A 22,266-nucleotide genomic window follows, 5' to 3' on the forward strand; every position below is an offset into this window, starting at 1 on the left:
GATCCCACATGCCGCGGAGCGGCTGGGCCCATGAGCCATGGCCGCTGGGCCTGCGCGACCAGAGCCTGTGCTCTGCAATGGGAGAGGCCACAGCAGTGAGAGGCCCGTGTACTGCAAAAAAAAAAAAAAAAAAAACAGAAGAAGAACTTCTTGGTCATAGCCTGGTTATTTCACTAATTCACTTACTAATGGCAAGTTATTCAATTTCTCCATGGTTCAATTTTCTCATCTGTAAATGGGATTAGTTAGTACCTACTTCAGAGGCTGTTGTGAGGATTAAGTAAATTTCTACACGCAAAGTGTTTATAAAAGTACCTGACACAAAGTATTGTTCAATAAATGTCAGTTATCACAGTAGTAATAATTATTATTATAGTGTGCAAGGTGTTATTCGAAGCAGTTCCCTATGTTAGGGTACTCAGTCTTCTCCACCCCTACCCACAACATCCACCCCCAATAAAGCTGAAATTTTACAGATGAGGAAACAGAGGCTCAGAGATGTTAAGTGATCTGCCTGGATCACAAAGCCAGTGGATGGTGGATAAAGATTAAGTTTGCCTCCAGTGAGGTCCAGTTGCCTTACAGAGAAGTAAGCAGTCATCGTGCTGGCTCCCGATCAAGTCAGAACTGAATCTTACATCTCAACCATGAACTAGGGGCAGGGGAGGCTGTGGTAGGGACGGCTGAGAAATCTGGGCTCTGCTCCAGGCCAGCAACCCACCCGCTAAAGAATCCCAACTGTCTCCATCCTCCTCCCACACCCATCCTGCCCCAGGGATGAGACCAGCTGGATGCAACAAAGAGAAACCAAGACAAGAGTGGGAAGTGGTCCCAGAGTTCACCACGGCCCTCAAGCAGATGGAAGAGCAAGATCCAGGGACACACCCCAGAGGCCTGTGGTCAGGGCCTGCCAGGGCACCCTCACCAATCCCACAAGGAGGGAATAAAACCCATGTCACCCAGAGAGTGGGAGCATCTATCATGGAGAACAAAAGCCAGTGAGGGGGCCCGCACACCCATCTGACTCTCAGTGGGCCCACGCTGATCTCCTTGGAGAATTTCTGAGAATGAGGCAGGAATTCTGTTCCTGGTTTTCCTCAGGACCCAGACGGGTATGCCAGCAAGAACCTTCCAATGACTGGCAGTTTGGGGGTTCTTTTTTCTTTCTAATAAGTGATTTTTTTAGAATTTTTTTAGAATCTGGTCGTGGTGGGTCTCCAACCCAGAGGAAAGGGTATCACCCAGCCAGAGGTGCCTTCCTGACTCTCCCTCCAGTGCTGCCCGGCTGGAAGGGCATCCAGCCACCTGAGAGGACTCAGCTCAGGCTATGAGCAAGAAGGAAGGCTTGGCACCAGAGGGCCATTGAAGCAGAAAGGATCCAGAAATAGGATTTTGACATTTGGGGAAGTTTTTTTTCCCCTTCCAACATTGGGAGGGACTCTGTAAACACAAACTTAACTTAGGCCCTTCTCTGTGGGAAAAAAGCTTGAATAAATCCACTCTCAGATTGAAAAATCCCCCTCTCCTACCAATTGTTCTTTACATTAGGCAAGTAATACATATTCATTGTAGAAAATGAGAAAATGCAGACAAGAAAATTAAAGTCACTCCAAACCCTACCTTCCCAGTTTCAACCACTGTTTTTTTTTTCAAAAATCTTTAGACATTTTATTAACTTTGAAGAAGGAATAAGAATAGCTCCTTTAGAAACTAGACACACTGAAGCACTGATCTATTCACAGAGCTTCTACACAGATGAAGAAGTTCACCTCAAATGGACAAAAAATAGTACACAAGGCCTATACACAGAAAGATTGAGAAAAATCCATCTCTAGAAAGCAGGTCAGAGGGACTCAAAGACCTCACTGAATGTAGGAGAATCACTGGGAAGCCACGTAAAGCCTTCTGCTGGGGCATAAAGGTAGGAACCAGTCCATGTAGTCAAGAAAACGCTCTTTTTCCTCCTGATCTAAATGCTTGCCTCCAGTCTGGGTTCACAGAAAGGTCCTGATCATTTGAACTGGTTGTCAATCAAGGTTCCCTTCATTTTCGCTTTCTTGGCTTCCAGTTCAGCCAGCTCCTGCAGCCGCCTCTTGCTCATGCCCTTGCGCTCCAGCTGCTTTTCAATCACCTTGGCATTCTGCGCATACAAGTCAGCAACTTCTCTAGCCTCAATCTCCTCTTCCTCTTCATCAATAGTAGACACAGTGACAGAGCTGAACTTGCCCATGTCTTTAGTCAGTTTCGTCATCATCACTTTCTTAGGAGGCTCTTGTTTCTGAGTATATATGCTCGTCTTCCCAAAACCCTGGCCAAACTTGACTACTGCTCCATCCACAATGAAGGTCACAGGAGCATTCTTCGGTTGGGACTGGTAGAAGAGTGGCAGCCCGCACTTTGCACATTTCTTCCTGTACTGTCGTTCGATGCCTTCAGGCCTCCGAAGATAAATAGTCTCCTCGTCTTCTGTGTTACAAAACTTGTGGGCGCGTTTGGCAGCATCAATCACACGGGACCGATCCCGGGGCCTCATGGGCAATTTCTCCAACTGACAGTCCAGCACGAGGACCATCTGGCCGCATAAACAGTAGTAGACGTGGAGGGGCTTCTCGCCGTCGTCATACTCCTCCCGGTCCCGGGTGCCGGAGCAGACTACGGACCGGGAAACTACTTTAGGCATAGCTCAGAGCAGCAGTCGGAAAACAAAAAGGCAAAGGTAAGAGTCGTGCAGAAATGACGTCACTCATGCGGCGCCTCAACCATTGTTAACACTTTAGGTACGTACCTCCAGACTTTGTTCAATGGAAATATAAATGTATATACACATATAAATATATAAATACTTTCCAAAAAGATTTTAATTAATATACTGTGAAAATCATTCCATGTTAATAATATAGAGCTGCACCGTAGTTTTAATGATGTTATGGTATATTATACATGTAATATACATACGCCATGATTTATTTAATGTCTCTTATTAGACATATTGTTTATTTCAAGGTTTTCACAAGTATGGGCGATGCTGTTATCCACACAGTGTTCACACCCTTGTCTAATTATTTCTTAAGAATAAACTCCTGAAGGTGGAATCGCTGGATCAAAACGTTTTTGTAATATGCATAAATCTCCCGAATCCATCTATTTCATTGATATACAAGTTTTCTTAAGTGAGGGACCTCTGCACTGTGTTTATAATCTGAACCAGCCCTCAATTTTCTCAAACACAGTTCTCCATTATAAGTAGTTCCAAAAGAAAACTCCTTAAACCCCTTGTCTATGGGCTCATAAATGACGCAGTGGCATTTAAAAGACACAGTTTAAAAAAATAAATAAATAAAAATAAAAGACACAGTTTTATTTTGACTTTAGTAATCTGCTAAACAGAGACCCACGGGACAGGACACTTGCCACGCAAAACATATTTGTGCAAAGTCAGACTAACTACCCACCTTCAGACCACCCCTGTCCTCTGCCCCTCCATCTCTCTCTTCTTCCTTTCTTCTCCTTCATCCCTCCCTCCATCTGCCCATCCACCCACCCATCCATCCTTCTTCCTCTCCCTTTCTTTTCAAATCGCTCCCCTTCTTTCTTTTCCATCCCCGCCCTTCTCTTTCTCCCTTTCTTTCCTTCCTTCCTCCTTATCTCCTCTTCCTCCCAGAAGCAGTAGGGACCCTTCATCAGAGCAGACAGTGCTGGAGTTGCACACAAAGTTTCCAGCTGCACAGAGAGCTGTAGAAGCTGTCTATGAAATCCTCAGTTCTTGGCATTCATTATTTAAGTTCTGTGGCAATGGGTTTGCTTTGAAGTCTACTGACTCATCCTCCTCCTTAACTTCTTATTTCCTGTAAATGATCCATTCGTTTTTGGCAAGGTCCACGTCACACAGCATTCCCATCAGAAGGGGCTGTTCCACAACCCTGGGCAGTGTGAACACTGCCTTTTGCAGTGGAACTGGAAGCAAGATGGGCACATATAGACTCTGCTTTCTTGAAAGTTGCTTCAACCAGCCCCGATGCCGCCTTGAGTTAATAATGTGAAACGCATGCTCCATCTGCCTGCTAAAGGGTGACAAAGCCATTTATGTTCATAATGGCCAAAATTATTCTACAGATGAAAAGTTTTCTAAAGCTGCTCACATAGGCTAGTCAATCAGTTCCACCAAGGGGAAAAATTCCCCCTCAATCATTCCACTTGAGACCTCTTTGCCAAAACGGGCAGTTCACCAAAGCACTAAGATGTTAAAAGGGGGAAACAAATGGAGATTATAAACAGTTCTCATAAGTTTTTAAACTTTCTGCCCCTAATAAGGCATGCATAGATTAGTGCCAGCAGCTTAGTGGGAAAGGTCATGTGCCTTTTCACAAAGATCCAGGGAGCTATGCGGGACTCTTGTGGACTTCAGAAATTAAACAAATCAGTTGCAAAGAAAAAAATCAGTTCTTCTTTAAGAAAAAAAATCAAATTGGGCTGAAAAATACGATTATCAGCAAAACGCTAAATCTTCTCCCCTCCCCCCGCCCCCAGACTCCCCACCTCCCCGGCTGGTGGGAACAGAAAGGTATTCCTTTGATATAAGAGCAAATAAAAGTTTGAATTATTGACTGCTCATGTTAATGCTGAATTTTACTACCACCATATTTCAAAATGAAATTATTCTAACATTTACGCCTCAAATTAAGATCTGTGATAATATATATTGCAATCCAGAAAATGTCTTAGGTTCAGATGATGTAAAAGCTGATTCCCCTGGAGAGTAAACACTGGCCATTGTTTCCCAAGGGCTAAAACTCTCCTCACCCCTCCAAATAAATTTAAGTATTGATGACATCAGGGAGTGCTGCCTGGTTATCAAAGCACATGTGGGGGTGGGAGTGGGGAGGGCAAGATAATGCCACTTAATAGTCAAAGTGGTGGATATGTCTTAAACGCAGGGTTGTCAAAATAGGGCTTCCTCCTATAATTTACAGAAATGAAAGCCCTATGAGAAAGTTTAGCCTATAGCACACAAAACTTAACTCTTTCCTCTCTGTCATACTGGAATCCTAGTTTCAAGTTTCTCACTCCATCTTTGCTCCCATGGGCCCTACAATGTCTTTTGGGGGTGTTCACAGCTGTCCAGTGCCCAAATGCCCATCTGTGTAAGTGCAGCCAAAGGCTCACTTGCCAGAGAGAAACTCTCTCCCCAAGTCCTGAAGTCCCCAGTGCTGCCCTACTGGCCTCCGCACATCACTCACCAAGGCAGTGGGAGTGGAGGACTTGGGTGAAAAGCAAAGAGCTAAGCCAGCCCGCCTGTGCCCAGGTGGGTTCCTGCAGCCAGCCTTACATTCTGAAAAGAGCACGGCCCCTCAATCTGTGGCATTCGTTCCTCTGACACAATGGGAAGATGTCTTCTCCTCCCAAAACCTCCATGGAGGAAAACTTCACCAACTTCCACTAGGCCCACTAATGAGAGGTTCGTGAACAGGCATCAAGGGCCAGCCACACCGCACAGAGCTCCTCTCCCACCCTTCAGACGGGGTCACTGGCCAAACGACGTCAAGAATCTAATTCCACTTTTTAAATCACTTTTCACAGTTCCTCTCACTTCTTATGAAAACAAGATCAAATGTTTGTAAGGACTCGCTTGAATATATTTTCACTTTCCAAGCACAAACCGGGGGACAAAAAAAAAGAAAGAAAGAAAAAAAGAAATTCTCGGCAGCCACAGGACAAGAACGCCTTTTTCCTTTCCTGCCAAATCCAAGCATTATGCACATAGAAAGAACATGATGCAATAAAAACATCTCCAAGTGCTTTCTGATACATTCTCTCATTTAATCTTCCAACTCAACGCTCACATTTTAATCGCAGTTTTAGAGCCTTAAATTCCTCCAGAGGTGCTAAAATACAAAAGAATTTGAAGCATTATTTCATACTAAGGAAGCAAGAGAGAAGGAGTTTCAGGCTTCTTAAAATAAAATTTTATCTTCAAACGCCTCAGAGTCTGCATGAAACACAGCAAACTCAGTCTGTTGGCTCGAGGGAAGTAGGCTGCTGTAAAATGTACCTAACTCCTCACTGGCATTGCTAGTTTTCTGTGTGTTTTAATTTTAAAACCAGAGTGTAATTATCTCTTATTTACTAGAGTCACAAATACCGCCAAAGGGAATACAAACCACTTCTTTGGGGATGAGGATGCTGACAAAGGTTTGACAACAAAAAATAATGAATAGCTTCATGATGACCCAGGGTGAGTCCCGGAGCGCGGCGAAGTGAACTTGCCGAGGATGTATGTGCCAGGCACGGCCGCATGATGCCCGGCCAAGGGCACGGTACACACCTGGTCCTGAGAAACTTGGCGGTTTCTAAAGGGACTTAGGCTATCGTGTGGGACAAAAGTCCAAGAGGTTTTTGCACATCCTACTTTAGTTATGGTTCTGTGTAGAAACTGCTTTGTTCTCCAGTTACAAATGCTCTCCTATTTAAGAAAGCTGTGGATGGACAATTAATGTCTTTCAGCTGGGGCTGGAGTGCTCTCCAAGTTTGGTTCTGGCCTCTACCATTTAGCATCTCATTCTCAGAAATCCTGGTGAGAGAGCCTTCGGGACAGAGAGCCACCAGTGCCAGTTTCCTGGAGACTGTCTGATGGGCACCTCACCTGACCACAACCGCGTTTGGGAAGCCAAACAGAAGATGGGTGTGGGAGGGTCATGAGCAGTGGGGGGGTCAAAACCCTTAGGAGGAGGAGTCCGCCTCTTAAAATGTGCGAGTTCAGAGGTTCCATCTTAACTTTGCTCTTAAAGTAAACTATAAAAGCCTTCTGAGTACACATAGCATTAAATTCTAGCAGATATCCCTCTGTATTTGTCTATCGTGACTTCCAAGAAGCTCACGGCCCCAGAAATGTAAGATATTATCCTCCTTTTTATCATTCTTATTAATGATGGGTTTACTTGTAATACCTATACATGTCTGTCTCCTGTGATAATCCCTTCCCATCCCCTGGAGCACAGACATGTTTCATGACTGGCATCTTAAAAGGAGCCTTTTGGGGTGTGTTTGGGTGACTGACAAGCCTTCAGGTCTTGAAGTCAGAGAGAATCTGATTTCTAGCCTTGACAAACCACTTCATGTGGCTGACCCTCAGTTTCCTCATCTATGAGGTGGAGCTCATATCTTTGTAGCAGAATGGGCAGGGATTATGCTGCTCTAATTCCCTCTGGATGTCCAAGGGCAAGTGCCTGGCATGGGCGGAATCTCCATCCCAAAGTCTAGCATGGAGTAGGCACCCAATACACAAGGGCTATTTTATTCTTATTACTGTTAGTAATATCAGCCACAAGAACAAAATAATAGATGTTACTGACCCCAGAGACCAAGTTCTAATTCAAGCTTCATTCTCTCAGATTAACTCAGCTGTTTTTTCCCCTCCTCATAAAATTCAAAAAAAGCCCTGAGAGTCTGGCTCCAGCTTCTCAGTGATAATCTTGGCTTTAGGAATATCCATGAAGAGTTTCTGATCCAGGGAGAACTAGTAACGCTGGAGTGGAAGCAGAAATTGGGAAATCTGAATAAAGTGAAGGTCGGCTGGCAGCTCTAATGAGATCATTTGCTCCTGCAAATATTATTTCTTGGCTATTGGTATCTTTTGTGCTGATTTCTGCAGGCAGAGACCTCTGGGGAAAAAAGACGGTCCGGGGCCCACACATGTTTTCAGAACAGACTGGTACATCCTGTCCTTGCTACAGAGCCTGGCACATCAGTAGCAAAACAGACCTCTCTTTTGACACACTTTCTTTGTGGATTCTGCAGGACTCGAGTCTTGCTGCTGAAGCCACCACTGAACCCTCTTCTCTGGCTGGGCCAGTGAACTGCTCCCTGGAGCCCCCTGGTGGCCCTTTCCATGTTCACACCATGTACTCACACCCCTCTGGGGCAGGGAGAAAGCAGCTTTAAAAGAACCACCCAAGGATTGGTTATTGGCATCCCGCATCCATTGGAGCATGCCACATTCCTAGGATCAAGTCAACGTGCTGTGTTAAGGCTGGTACGGATACAGCACCTTTCTCTAATATCAGAGTCATTCACTAAGCATCTCTTGAGCACCTACTGTGTGCCAGGCCTCACACTGGGCATGAGGAATACAGAGAGGATTATGACTCAGTCCCTGCTCTCAAGAAGCTTCCAGCCTAGAGGGAGAGGTGGACCTGTGAACCAAGAAGAACAATACAGAGAGATGTGACAAGGTTTGAGGGAACCCCGGGGACAGTGACAGCCTCCTTAGGGAAAGAGGGAAGGACATCAGAGAGGGGGGAAAGTTAAACTGGATCTTAGAGGCCAGGAATAGCCAGGCAGAGAAAGGAGGGCAGGCATTCCAGGTAGAAGAATCAATATGCCTCAAAGCCCAGACCTACTGGGGGACTTTGGTGAAGCTGGGATGCTCCCAGCAGGGAGAGGAGGCTGGTGAAGTGGGCAGGGCAGACTGAGAAGGGTCTCGTAGGCCACACCAAGGAGGCTGGACTCCGCTTCTCCATCCGTGATTCTCCAAACTGTGCTTGAGGCTTCCTGCAGACATTTGATTCTAATTTCATGGATGTTGAAGCTAAGATAACACTGTAGTGCTGAAGCTAAGGGAACACAGACATTTGCAGTCAGTGGATCATGGATCGTGGATCCACTGACTGCAGATTTCTGTGTTCAGCTGCAGGCTAACCAGGAAAGAAACATCAGACAAATTCCAATAGCAGGGCATCCTACAAAAAATCTACAAAATACCAGTACTCCTGAAAATTGCCATCAAAAACAAGGGAAGGGGGCTTCCCTGGTGGCACAGTGGTTGAGAGTCCGCTTGCCAATGCAAGGGACACGGGTTCGTGCCCCAGTTGGGGAAGATCCCACATGCCGCGGAGCGGCTGGGCCCGTGAGCCATGGCCACTGAGCCTGCGCGTCCGGAGCCTGTGCTCCGCAATGGGAGAAGCCACAGCGGTGAGAGGCCTGCGTACCGCAAAAAAACAAAAACAAAAACAAAACAAACAAACAAACAAAAAAAACAAGGGAAGTCTGAGAACTTGTCACAGACAAGAGGAGCCTACAAAAGTGTGACAGTTAAATGTAATATGCTTTCCTGGATGGAATCCCGGAACAGAAAAATGACGTTCTTAGGTAAAAACTAAGGCAATAAAGTACAGACCCTAGTTAATGATTCTATATTGATATTGGTTCATTAATTGTAACAAATGTGCCACACTAACGTAAGATGTTAACAACAGGGGAAACTGGATGCCAGGTAAATGGGAATTCTCTGTACTCTCCTCACAATTTTCGGTAAATCTGAAACTGTTCAAAAAAATATAATTTATTTTTTAAAAGTTGTTCATCCAAACAGCTAAACTATTGTCCCCAGTGGGCTGTATAATTAAATGTTAATTATACAATTATATAATTAAATGATAATTAAATGTTATACATGAGACTTAGAAAATTAATTCATATTCTAGTAACAATAGCCAACATTTATTGAGTACCTATGCCGGGCCAGGCACTCTAATAAGTACTTTACATACCTCATCACGTTTGATCTCCAAAACAGTCCCCTGAACTAAGAACTGCCAACATCCCCATTTTACAGATGAGGAAATGGAGGTTGGAGCAGTTAGACAACTTGCCTGAGGTTATATAAGTGGCAGAGTGTGGATTTGAACCCAGGTCTGTCTAATGCTAGAGTCCAGATACTTAATGATGTTTCTATACTGCCTCCTGACTTTCAGTTTTACATACTGATATTTCATTGAAAAAGAAATGTACTGAGTTTATTTTTCTTCTTAATGCTTGAAACCACAGCTATAAATGGGTTGAGTAGGGGGAGGGAGTTTTCCAGGGGAGGAGGATGGCTGGTGTTGGAGTGAACGTTCTGGCAGCTGCAGTGTGAAGGATGGACTGGTACAGGCTGGGCCCCTGTTGCTGAGATTTTCTAGCAACGTCTCCAAAAGGAGCAGGAGAGGCAACCACAGAGAATGAACTTCCCTAAAAGGATACAGCAAAAGCCCTTGCACAGGAACCCTCCGTATCCAGCCCCAACCAATCAAACCATGGGCGTTGCAGAGCCTCTAACTTGCGCCTGGCTGGGCCTGCCTCTGGGAGCCCCTGGCTGCCGCCTCCACAGACAGGACCCGATGGTTAGTAAAGGGGAAATAAGTGCAGCCCAAGCGATGCAGCAGGTTGGCCTGGAGCCCCACCAGGGGAGGGGCCAGGTCTGGGAGGGAGTACTTCCTGTGGGCTGGGTTAGGCTGGGGTGCTTCAGGGAGGAGGCCTGCAGGCTGAGAAGGGCAGATGGAGAGACTTCAGGCAGGGCCTAGGGCCAGCACAGGGCAATCCCACCCCTCCCTGCAGTCCATGTGCCTGGGTCACCCAGCCCAAGGGTACTGGAGCTGAGAGCCCAACCTCTTACCATGAGCTCTGTAGCTTCTCCTGCCCTCCCAGATCGATGAAAAGCAGGCCTCATTTCACCCATGTACGTGTGAGGCTATTATGTGCCACCCAGAGGTACATATGGAGTTTGGTATTCCTAGAGGTTACGGAAAACACCAGCAAGTCTCCTAGATGGTCAACCCCCAAAAGCACAGATGCTATCTTACCTAGCCTGGCACATCATTGGCACCAATCAATAGACGGTGAACTAAACAGATTTAAAAATTCACGGGTCATAGGTCATACTGGAGTGCACTAAATTGGAGCTTGGAATACTTAGTACAAAATCCTTACCACATACTTAGTGGCTTAAAACAACACAAATTCATTAGCTCGCAATTCTGGCAGTCAGAAGTCCAAATGGGTTTTCACTGGGCTCAAATCAAGATGTTGGCAGGGCTGCCTTCCCTTCTGGAGGCTCTAAGGGAGAACCCATTTCCTTGCCTTTTCCAGCTCTGTGGCCACCTGCGTTCCTTGGTTTGTGGCTGCTACCCCATCTTCAAAGCCAGTAACACTGCATCTCTCTGACCTTCCTCCATGGTCATGTCTCCTCTGACTTCCTTCTGCCTCCTTCTTCCTCTTTTAAGGATGCTTGTGATTACACTGGACCCACCTGGATAATCCAGGAGACTCTCCCTATTTTAAGGTCAGCTAATTAACAATGTTAATTCCATTTGCACCTTAATTCTCCTTTGCCATGTAAGGTGACATAGTTACAAGTTCCAAGGATTAGGACATGGGATATTTGGGGGGTGCCATTATTCAGCCTACCACAGACTTCATCTTTTAAGGTCAAACTATAGGAGACAACCAGTTTTTCTCCAAAACATGAAAATATTAATGACCACTTATCAAGCACCTACTGTGTACCAGGCATATCACTAGGTACCTTGCATATATTATCTTATTTAATTGCAGTTAATGTTCAAAGAAGCAGGCACTGTAATAAACCAGATCATGTTATTCACTTGCTAAAATCCTCTAATGGTGTCCCATATGCTTTGGGGAAAAACTCACAGTCTTGTGATGGCCCTATGGGGCCCATGGAATCTAGCCTTGGCTTGACTCCCAGCCCTGTCTCCCACCAGCCTTCCCTTGACCACCATGCTTCAACCACGGGAGCCTCCTTTCAGATCCTTGAACTTCCGTGGCTGCACCTGCTGACCCCTCTTTCTGGAACATTCATCCTCATGATCTTCACATAGCCAGCCCTCCATCATTATTCAGATCTCTAGCCTATTCACTGCCACATTCCCAGCTCCTAAAATAGGGCTTAGCACATGGTAGGCACACAATACATATTTAAAAATGAACTAAGCTGAATTATATCAGTGAGTAAATGAGATGATATGGCCAAGTTCATAGAGCTAGTCAGCCGGGATTCCGACTCAGAGCGAAGTCTACACCCCCGCCTCTCAAGGAGCCACCCCTGAGCTCCCCATCAGAGACCCCTGGTCCAGCTGGGAGTTGTGGGGATGAAAACACTAGATCGAGCTCTCGAGCAGTCCCCTGCTCGCTGGAGGGCTATGAAAGAGTGACACAGCCTGCTGACCAGGCACCACATCCCAACCAATCAGCGAGCATGACGGAGTATGGTCTGCACGCTTGGCTGGGAGGGCTACGAGACCAGGAGAGGACATGGTCATGGCAAACCAAGAATTCCTAATCAAGTGGGGGAAACCAGTCCAAAACATGAAACCATCAGATGCACTGGGAGGCATGTGATCCAGGGTTCACTGCACTGACAGGAAGGGCTGCAGGACCAGACGTGAGGGTACAATGGGCGCAACAGTAGTTGGGCTTACCTAGCAGGGCTGGGGCGGGTGGTGTGGGGTGAGGTGGAGTGGTGGATAGGGGAATGCACAAGCAAAGGTGTAGCTCCTCGTATTGGCATGTGTGGAAGACAATCAGCAGAAGGCAATCAGCATATTAGGAAGCAGGGGAAAATAAAGTCAAGTTAGAACCTGACTCTGGGGGCCTTAAAAGCTGCTGAGGAATCTATGCTTTATCCTTTCAAAGGATGGAGAGTCCTGGCAGGTTCCTAAGCAGGAGAAAAGCCCATGTTTTAGGAAGACTTATTTTAGCAATGGAAGCAACATGGATTGGACGGCAGGAAGACCCGTTCTCTACTAGGCAGAGTAGATGCCAAAAAGACCTCCAATCACAAAACACCTCCATAGTAATATTACTCAGCCATAAAAAAGAATGAAATAATGCTATTTGTAGCAACATGGATAGACCTAGACATTATCATACTAAGTGAAGTAAGTCAAAGACAAATATCATATGATCTCACTCATGTATGGAATCTAATTTAAAACATGATCAAAGGAACTTATTCACAAAACAGAAACAGACTTGCAGATATCGAAAACAAACTTATGGTTACCAAAGGGGAAACATGGCGGGCGGAGGGATAAATCAGGAGCTTGGGATGAACACACACACACGACTATATATAAGATGGATAGCCAACAAGGACCTACTGTATAGCACAGGGAACTCTACTCAATATTCTGTGATGACCTATATGAGAAAAGAATCTAAAAAAGAATGAATATATGTATATGTATAACTGAATCACTTTGCTGTACCTCTGAAACTAACACAGCACTGTAAATCAACTATACTCCAATAAAGTTAAAAAACAAAAAGAAAAACAAAAAACCCCCCATAGCGCAAAGCCAACTGTTGGGACTCAATTCCCTTGGGTTAAGTACTGCCCTCATGCTAATGCCCTTCAAGAAAGTGATGATGCAGGGAGAATCCAACATCTCCAGGTCATGAGTGTGTCAAACTGCTTTCCTCTGTGGTGGGGATCATTTGGGCAGCTGGGAATGGATGGAAGGGTGTAAGAAGCAACCAAGAAAGGGGAGAAAAAAAAATTATGACCTGTAACTGAAGCCTAAGCAATCCCCTCTTCTCCCAACCCCTAGAGTGAATATTTCCAGTTTTGGGTTTTTTCCTGATTTCAGAAAACAAATTGAAAAGTTGGCTGGAAAGAATTCTTGATTCACTGAGCATGTTTTCAATGAAATTTTTTTTTTTTTTTGTGGTACGCGGGCCTCTCACTGTTGTGGCCTCTCCCGTTGCAGAGCACAGGCTCCGGACGCACAGGCTCAGCGGCCATGGCTCATGGGCCCAGCAGCTCCGCGGCATGTGGGATCCTCCCGGACCGGGGCACGAACCCGTATCTCCTGCATCGGCAGGAGGACTCTCAACCACTGCGCCACCAGGGAAGCCCTTCAATGAAATATTTTAAAATATCCTTTCATGTTTTATCTTCTCGATGCTTCAACTCCAAAGAATAAATCTATATTTCTGTGGCCCTTCCCTAGCACCAGTTCATCTACAATGCCTGCAGTAAAAAACTATACTTATACACTACTTCTTTCTAAAGACATCCAAGATAGAATGGAGGCTTCAGAAATAAACCTTAAAAAAAGAAAAAGATGGTTCCAACCTCCAAAGGAATTGATTTTTCCATATTCTAATAATCAGATATATGCTTTTTAAACATTAGCATTTTCATTCCACGTTGCTGTCGTTTTGGGGGAACTTAAACAGATGTCGTCATGTTTTTCTACAGGTGACAGCAACAGCAGCCCTGGTATGCCACTATTTTAATGTGTGATGGGGAGGCCACTGCAACACACGTTCCAGAGACTGAAATCCCAACCAAGCTAAGTACACTGAAGAACTCTTTTAAAATTCCTTGCAGAGCCTCTGAAGAGCCAAACACGTCAGCAATGAGCCAGCAAGACAGCAACCAGCAGGAGAGCATGATAACGATGGCACCGATATTGGCAGACTTTTGTCCCTGCTTATCATATTCCCTCCTGCCCCAGCTGTAGACAAGGGAAACAGGAAGAGGGAGTGGAAGGAGAGTGAGAGACCATGACCGGCCCACCACCCACTGCCCGTGCCCGACTCCTGGGTCCGGTTGGGCCGGGAGGAGGGGAAGAGCACGGAACTGGATGGGAAGCTGAAGTTCTGCTTTCAGACTGGACTAGACTTTCATACCTACCGATGAGTTGTAATTCCCTAAAGGTCCTCAGAGCTGGACATGCAATCCACCTCAGCTGTCACAGAGCGTGTTTTAAGGCAGTGCTTGGCAGGGTTGTGGGGGAAGGTCTTTCCTGATTGAACTCCCGCAGAAGTCAGCCGACGCAATAAATTTGTTATAGAATAAAAAGCAAAGGAACAACAGAATATCGTTTTTCGCCCAGCATGTTAAAAAGGTAAAAGACAAAATGATGCCCAGTTTTGACGAGAGTGAAGTAAAACAAGCATCTCTATATACTTCTGGTATGTCTTAGTCCATTCGGGCTGCTATAACAAAATACCACAGTCTGGGTGGCTTATAAACAACAGAAATGTATTTCTCATAGTCTGGAGGCCAAAGTCCAAAGTCAAGGCACCAGCATGGTCACGTTCTCTGGTGATGACCCTCTTCCTGGTTCATAACCGGCCCCTTTTCGCTGTGTCCTTTTATAGAAGAGGCTAGAGATCTTTCTGGAGCCTCTTTTATAAGGCATTAACCCCACTCATGAGGGCTCCACCCTCATGACTTAAGCACCTCCCAAAGGCCCCACCTACTAACACCATAACACCAGGCATTAGGAGTTCAACAGATGCATTTTGGGGGAACACAAACATTCAGACCATAGCATGGTCTATAAATTGGGGCAAATTTTCTTGGCCAGTGCCTCTCACACTACAATGCACATACAAGTCACATGGGCATCTAGCTAAGATGCAGATTCTGATTCAGTAAGTCTGGGCGAGACCCAAGAATCTGCCTTTCTCACAAGCCACCCAGTTATACCGACGGTATTGGTGCAAGGATCACACCTTGATAGGCCTAGAGAAAATTTGGCAATGTGTATCAAAAGCCTTAAAATCTTTATAACTTTTGACTCAGTAATTCTCTGCCAATGATATATCCTAGGGACTAATAAGGAATACATAAAAAGAAGATGTACCCATTGATGTTTATCACAATGTTACATCTACAGTGGAAACTGGATACAACCTAAATATCTGACAACAGGGAAATTTATAAACAAATGACGGTAAAGCCATTTGGTGAAAAAAACAATAGAGTCATATCAAGTTCTTAGAAAATGTTTGATGCTGCTGTGAAAAAATGTTCATGACATGGGAAGCAAAAAGATCAAAATACAAAGTTGGGGTATGTCATATGTGATAGTTTTACGTGTCAACTTGGCTAGGCCATAGTACCCGGTTACCTAATCAAACACTAGATTTTGCTGTGAAGGTATTTTGCAGATGGGGTTAACATCTACCATCAGTTGACTTTAAGTGAAGAAGATTACCCTCTGTAATGTGGGCAGATCTCATCAGTTCAAGGCCTTACAAACAAAAACTGAGATTTCCCAAAGAAGAAGAGGTTCTGCCTCAAGATTGTAGCATTAACTCCTGCCTGAGTATTCAGCTTGCTGGCCTGCCCTACAGATTTCAGACCTGCCAAGCCCACAGTCATGTAAACCAAGCCCTTGAAATAAATCTCTTCATATATATACATGTGTGTGTATCTGTTAATACATATGTGTATGTGTGTATGTTATATGTATGTGTGTGTGTATATATATTTATGCACACACACACATACACACATATATCTCCCATTGGTTCTGTTTCTCTGGAGAACCCTGCCTGATACACAGCATGATTCTAATTTTATAAAAACAAAGCTAAAAACATTTATGTGTACAAATTACATTGAAAAAGCTTGAGTTCCATAACTGAATATATAGTATGATTCTTATTTTATTGTTAAAATATTAGATATATGAACGAGAGAGAGGAAAACATCCAAATATTAACAGTAAAAAGAGTGTGGTTTATTTTAATGTTTGTCTTGATACTTAATATTTTTTCTAAATGTTTTCTTATACGCATATATTACTTTTGTAATCAGGGAAATCATAGTTACAATACGATTTGAATTGAACAATGCAATTTCAGTTCCCGCTGAGAGGTATACCACGCAATTTTAGGCAACCTGAAGAACTGAATACCCTTCTTTACCATCTCACCTGCTTCTCGAGTCAAAAACAGCATCCTTGGCATTTCCTCCGGACCTGTCCCAGCCCCTTTTTTGGTGTCGCATTCAGCCTCCTGCCCTGTCCTTCACTCTCTCAAATAAAAAACCCATTAGATGGGCAAGGCAGTGACTTTTATTATCCCCGTTTTATAAATGAGGAAACTGAGGCTAAAAGGGTTTAAGTGGTTTGTACATAGATACCCAGCTGGTAATTAACACAGCCCAAATTCCTTCCTTTGTAAACTGGAAAACCAGGCACATGTGAGTGATTTTCATTACTGTTCCCATATGGACCATGTGAGAACCATGTCAATTACATTACAAGGTCTTCTCCCCGGCCTTCCACAGCCTTCCTCAGTGACTTCAGACAATGGCTCATTAAGCTCCAGAAAAGATGTGGATGGCCAGGGTCAGGTGCCGGGACCAAAAAGGCTCTGGGTTTGGCCACATGTCCAAGCCCCCTGGCCAGGGCCTCTGATGACTCAAGCTCCACAGCTGGAAGCAAGCAGGGCCACCCGCACTGCCCCAAATGGGGCCAAATTCAGTGCTTTCTTTCCAGTCCCCACCTAATGATTGGCACAAGGCCCTGGCCAGCTGCCATCCTGTGCCCATGAGGGATGGCTCCACTGCAGAAGACTTAGGATACAAAAGCAATTCCAAGTGCCGGCAGCATCAAGTTCTTGGATTGGGCTCTAATATGAAGGGCTTTCCCTCTTCCCTCATCTTGGGCCTGCTGAGACGGAGTGTACTCTTGAATCCTTTTAGGACTGGACCCTTTCCTGGGACCCTGACATCCTCCTTGGCATGCACAGGGAACAGGGTGTGGATGTACCAGCATCCCTGCAACAAACGGGCTGATCTTCTCAAATCATGAGCCCTTTACCTCCAAGCACTGGAGCCCCAGCATATCCTGCTGTCACCCACAACCCTAAGACCAAAAGGTAATCCAGGCTGGGATAGTACTCGGTGTTTGCTAAACAAATGAATAAACATACTATGCAGAGGCCGTAACTGAGGTTCTGGCCAGCCTCCTATTTAAGCATTTCCCAATGATTTAAAAAAAAAAAAAAAAAAGAGCCATGTTAAATGGTGAGCCAGCTAGACGGCTGCTTGGGGTGCAAGTTTATAAGAAATGTTAAAACATCCCTGGAATAAATTGGAAATATGGTACCAGTTAACTCGGGTTTCCACCCCTTCCATACTGATAAAGTATAATTTGACCCCCTTATGTCAAAGAAGATAATGCACTTGGTGGGAGGTGGGGGGGGAGGCATAGTCCTCTTGGAAAGCTATCTTGGATGAAGCTGTTTGCACTGCCAAATGTGCAAGTTGCAAGGTATAACTAGAGGCCACATCACCAACCCAGCTGACAGGAGCCTGAAGTCAGCAGGTCCAGGTCTGCGGAAATTTAGAAACAAAACTAACCCTAGCCATTAGACCTATTTAGTGGGAATAAGTGACGTATTTGAGTAACTCAATTTAAACTCCATTTTAATATTTTCCAAGATGTTGCTTAGTTCAGAAAATCACGCAAAACAAACACGTGTAATCCCTTATTTTGAAGACAAAGAAACAGGCTTGCTAGCTGTATTTATATAAATACCAGCTTCTCCTCATCCCCACTATATAAATGTTGAACACATACTTCAAGTATTTGGCCTGATATTGTCTGGATCTCACATCAGAACCCCTCAGGTCATAGGTGAAGTGCTCAGAGCACTGGCCGGGCACTGGGAAGGCGAGGGGGCTCCGATCAGCCTCTGACAATCAGCTCCCCCCGAGGGCTGTGTAGTGTCCCATCGCCCACTAGGGGACAAATCAGGGCACCTGCTCCTCATCCAGGTGACCTCAAAACCAAAGACTCAGGCTGCTCATGGCAAAACTGGAAAAGCAAGAGGATTCCCCTCCCCCTACGCTGTTCCGATTAATAGAAAAGGTAGGGAAGGAAGAGGGAGGAGAGTAAAGAAGGCAGCATGGAGTAGGGGTTTCATAAAGAAGTTTTGGAAAGACAGAGAGAAGAGGAAACTGAGAAAAGTGGATAGGATCTTAGAGCTGCCCCCCACCCCACTGGCCTCTGTGAGGAGAGAGGAAGGCAGTCAAGACATGTGCTGGCGGGGTTGATGGCGTGTCCTTTACACAAAGATTTAGTGGGCAGAGCTAACCATGGCTTACAGAGTGGGATTGAGAAACACCTTCTCCACTGTGCCAAGTACATTACAGAAAAGTTACCATCAGCATCAGAAAATGTATTCCGGTTTCTGGGACTGAGTTGAGGTCCAGCATGGAGACTCAACAACTGAATCACAAACTCAGGAAGGTATTAAAGTTTCATATGGAGGGCCAGACCCAGGAGGAAAACAAGCTCTTTCTTATGTACATTTGTGCATGTTATCTGCAATGAAGCAGAATATACACATTGACATCCCTTTGAAATTGCAAGGAAGGGCAACAGCTCATGGCTTCATGTTTATTGAGAGCTTATTATGTGCCAGGCACTGCTCTATGTGTCTGAACATGTATTAGCTCATTTCTCATATCATGAGGACAAACAGGTCTCAACCAATCCCTTTAAGGGAAATACAGGTCAACGTTTATTGCCAGACTCCAGACTGCTCCCCAGGCCTCACTTTGCCTACACTGCTAGTACGGCACACAGCAATACAGTTAGATATTTGTGTTCAGGCATCTAGAGTTCCCTAAAATCATCCAGATTTCAAAAATTCTTCCTACTTTCCCCATCATTAACAAAAATGTGTCAGAAATTCCAGTGGATCAGTAGTTTCAAAATTGATTCTTTCAAGCTGGCTTGCGATACTTACAAAAGAGGCACAAACCACACACACACACACACACACACACACACACACACAAGGAAAAGAAAAAGAAAAAAAGAGAGAAAAAATATTTCTAAGGAAATAATTGGAAATATTTGAGAAACGTCCCTGAGTCTGTTGGGCTGCTGTAACAAAATACCATCAATGTGGTGGCTTATAAACAACAGAAATTTATTTCTCACAGTTCTTAAAGGTTAGAAGTCTAAGATCAAGGCACCAGCATGGTTGTGTCCAGTGAGGGCCTACCTCCTGGTTCATAGCTGGCACCTTCTCACTGTGTCCTTGCATGGTGGAAGGGACCAAGGTCTCTCTCTGGAGCCTCTGTTATAAAGGCACTAACCTCCCTCAAATCACATCCCAAAGGCCCCACCTCCTACCACCATCACTTGGGGGTTAGGATTTCAACATATGAATCTGGGGGGACAAAATCATTCAGATCATAACAGTCCCATATAGGGAATTCCCTGGCAGCCCACTGGTTAGGACTCCTCGCTTTCACTGCAGGGGGCTGGGGTTCAATCCCTGGTTGGGGAACCAAGATCAACGAGTTGCATGGCACGGCCAAAAAAACCAAAACAAACCAAACCAAACAAAAAACAGTCCTGTATACTTGCTTCGTATATTATGCGTCAATACATTGACGCATAATATTTGGTATGAATTCAGATGGGTTATTCTAAAGATGGGGACCATCAAGACCATATAAAGGCATCCCCCAATTCTGGCAGCAGAGAAAAGGGGAAGGACCTGGAAAATGGAGATACCATACATCAATAAGTACAGACGTTATGTACGGATTTACTTGGCTTCCAATCTAAAATAGTTTGAAATCTGTTCAAAGCAATAACATTTTATTCTAGTGCCCAACTGAGTATAAAGCAAAAGAGGAAATATAAATGGCTACACGCATGGAAAATGTTCAATCTCACTAGTAATCAAAAAAATTAAAAACAATTAAGGTTGTTCCCATTAATTAAATTATAATAAGGAATGCAGAAAAGGATGTCGTTAAGCAGACACTCTCATAGACTCCTGCTGGGAGCATATATTGGCATATCCCTTTTAGAAAGTAACTTGGTAATAACTATCAAGAAATTTAAAAGGCTTCATATTGTTTGATCCAGTAATTCCATTCTAGGAAAACTACCCTATGGAAATATTAAATATGGAAAAGTAAATATACTAAAATAGTTCAACATCATATTTTTATCATGGCAAATAACTGGGAATGTACTAAACTCCATGCTAGAGGGACTAGAATGGTAATCTATGGTACATCTTTCAGATGGAATATTATTATTATTATATCATAGCATTAAAGATTATACTCAAGAATTGTTTACAGTAACATTGTAACAGGAAATGTAGTGAGAAAAAGAAATGTGTAGAGACTAAAAATAAACCCCCCAAAATAGAAAAATACTGAAAATAAACATGTTAAGTGGAAACATTGTCTGTCGATGTCAATGCAACTGAGAGTGTGATTCACAGACCAGCACCAGTCTGCGAACTGTGTTAACTGTTTATAAAGAAAATAATATTATAGTATGCATTTGGAAACTTTTAGCAATTTGATATTGCTGCGACATCCAAAAGCATGTCCCACGGAATTGAGAGTTGAACAGGGTGCAGACCAGCTTGAGTGCTATCAAACTGGGATGGAGAATTCCAGGTTACACGAACTGCACAGCAGTCACACACAGTGCAACATCACAGTCCACAAAGGATTGGAAATAAAAGAGAACTGGCCCTTTATGTGGACCACTGGTCTAGGTGGTAACACTGTAGATACTTTCATCTTTCTCTTCTATATTTTTCAAATTTTTTATAACGCTCTATTGCTATTATAAGAAAAAACATGTTTTTTTTTTAAATGCAAGCAAAAAGAGGAAAATAAATGTCACTTAACTGTTATATCTTTGGAAAACTTTCCTATAGAAATATACAAACATATACTGAGAGGCAGGAAGACACAGTGGTTAGGAAGATAGATTCTAGAGCTGATAATCTGGGTTTCAACCCTGGCTCCACTGTTCCACCATTTACCAGCTATGGGCTAGTTGCTCAACCTCTCTGTGCCTCAGTTTATTCATGCATAAGATGGGGATAATCATAGAACCTGTCTCATAGTGACTCATTAGGTTTGGCAGAATTAAATGAGTCAACATACATAAGGCCCTGGAACACAATAAGCTCTACATAAATGTTCACTCTTACTATTACAAATCATAGGCAGGGATGAGAGCTACAGCCAACCACATTTTCCAATTTTTTATTTGCAAAATGGGTCAAAAGGAACGGTAGAAATAGTAGTAACAACAGCAATTAATATTAAGCGCTTGTGTGCCAGGTTCCAAGCCAAGCACTTGACATGAATTAGCTAATTCATTATTAACAACACTAGAGATAGATAATACGTTCTTTTCATCCTTTCTGCAGAGGGGAAAACTGAGGTTCAGAGAAATGAAGTGACTTGCCCAGGGTCACCAAGCTCTTAGGTGTGTCTTCCTCCAGGGCACTTAGCGAGACACAGGAGGACAGGGGTCCCTAGAGGCTAGACTGTGAGACCCTTGAGAGCAGAAATGCACTGGGTCTTGTTCCCAGGGGGAGCCAGGGTCAGCAGCCTATTCAAAGACAAGGCCACAAGAAAAATCCAGGACTTGTTTCCAGCCAGGGCCCTCACTGGGTCCCCCTCAGCCAGGTCAGCAAACAGCAGCTGGCCCTCCTCCGTAGCCTGGTTGGGGTGTTGTTCTTAGGGAGTGATCTAAGCCCTGAGGAAGGCAGCTCTTGGAATGCAACGGGAGGATGTAGGGGCTCATGAGTCATTCTGCTCCCCTCCTCGCTGTGGTCCTGGATGCAATTTATTACCTTCGTCACTGGGATGGCTGGGGATTGGTGGGGCAGTCGTCCCTA

The 22,266-nt window shown here is 44.4% G+C and overlaps 2 protein-coding genes across 3 annotated transcripts in view; both read right to left on the bottom strand.

Moving 5' to 3' along the window:
• Positions 1 to 22,266, bottom strand: part of PARVA (parvin alpha) — a 188,524-nt gene that overhangs the window by 144,140 nt on the left and 22,118 nt on the right. The gene's annotated exons all lie outside the window — the stretch shown is intronic.
• LOC308619871 (STING ER exit protein-like) lies at positions 1,583 to 2,714 on the bottom strand. Its single transcript, XM_081239089.1, has one exon. It carries the CDS (start codon positions 2,678 to 2,680, stop codon positions 2,012 to 2,014), a length of 669 nt encoding a protein of 222 aa, XP_081095215.1. The 5' UTR covers positions 2,681 to 2,714; the 3' UTR covers positions 1,583 to 2,011.

Source organism: Mesoplodon bidens, assembly GCF_964165515.1.
Source record: "Mesoplodon bidens genome assembly, chromosome: 7".
Lineage (NCBI taxonomy): Eukaryota > Metazoa > Chordata > Mammalia > Artiodactyla > Ziphiidae > Mesoplodon > Mesoplodon bidens.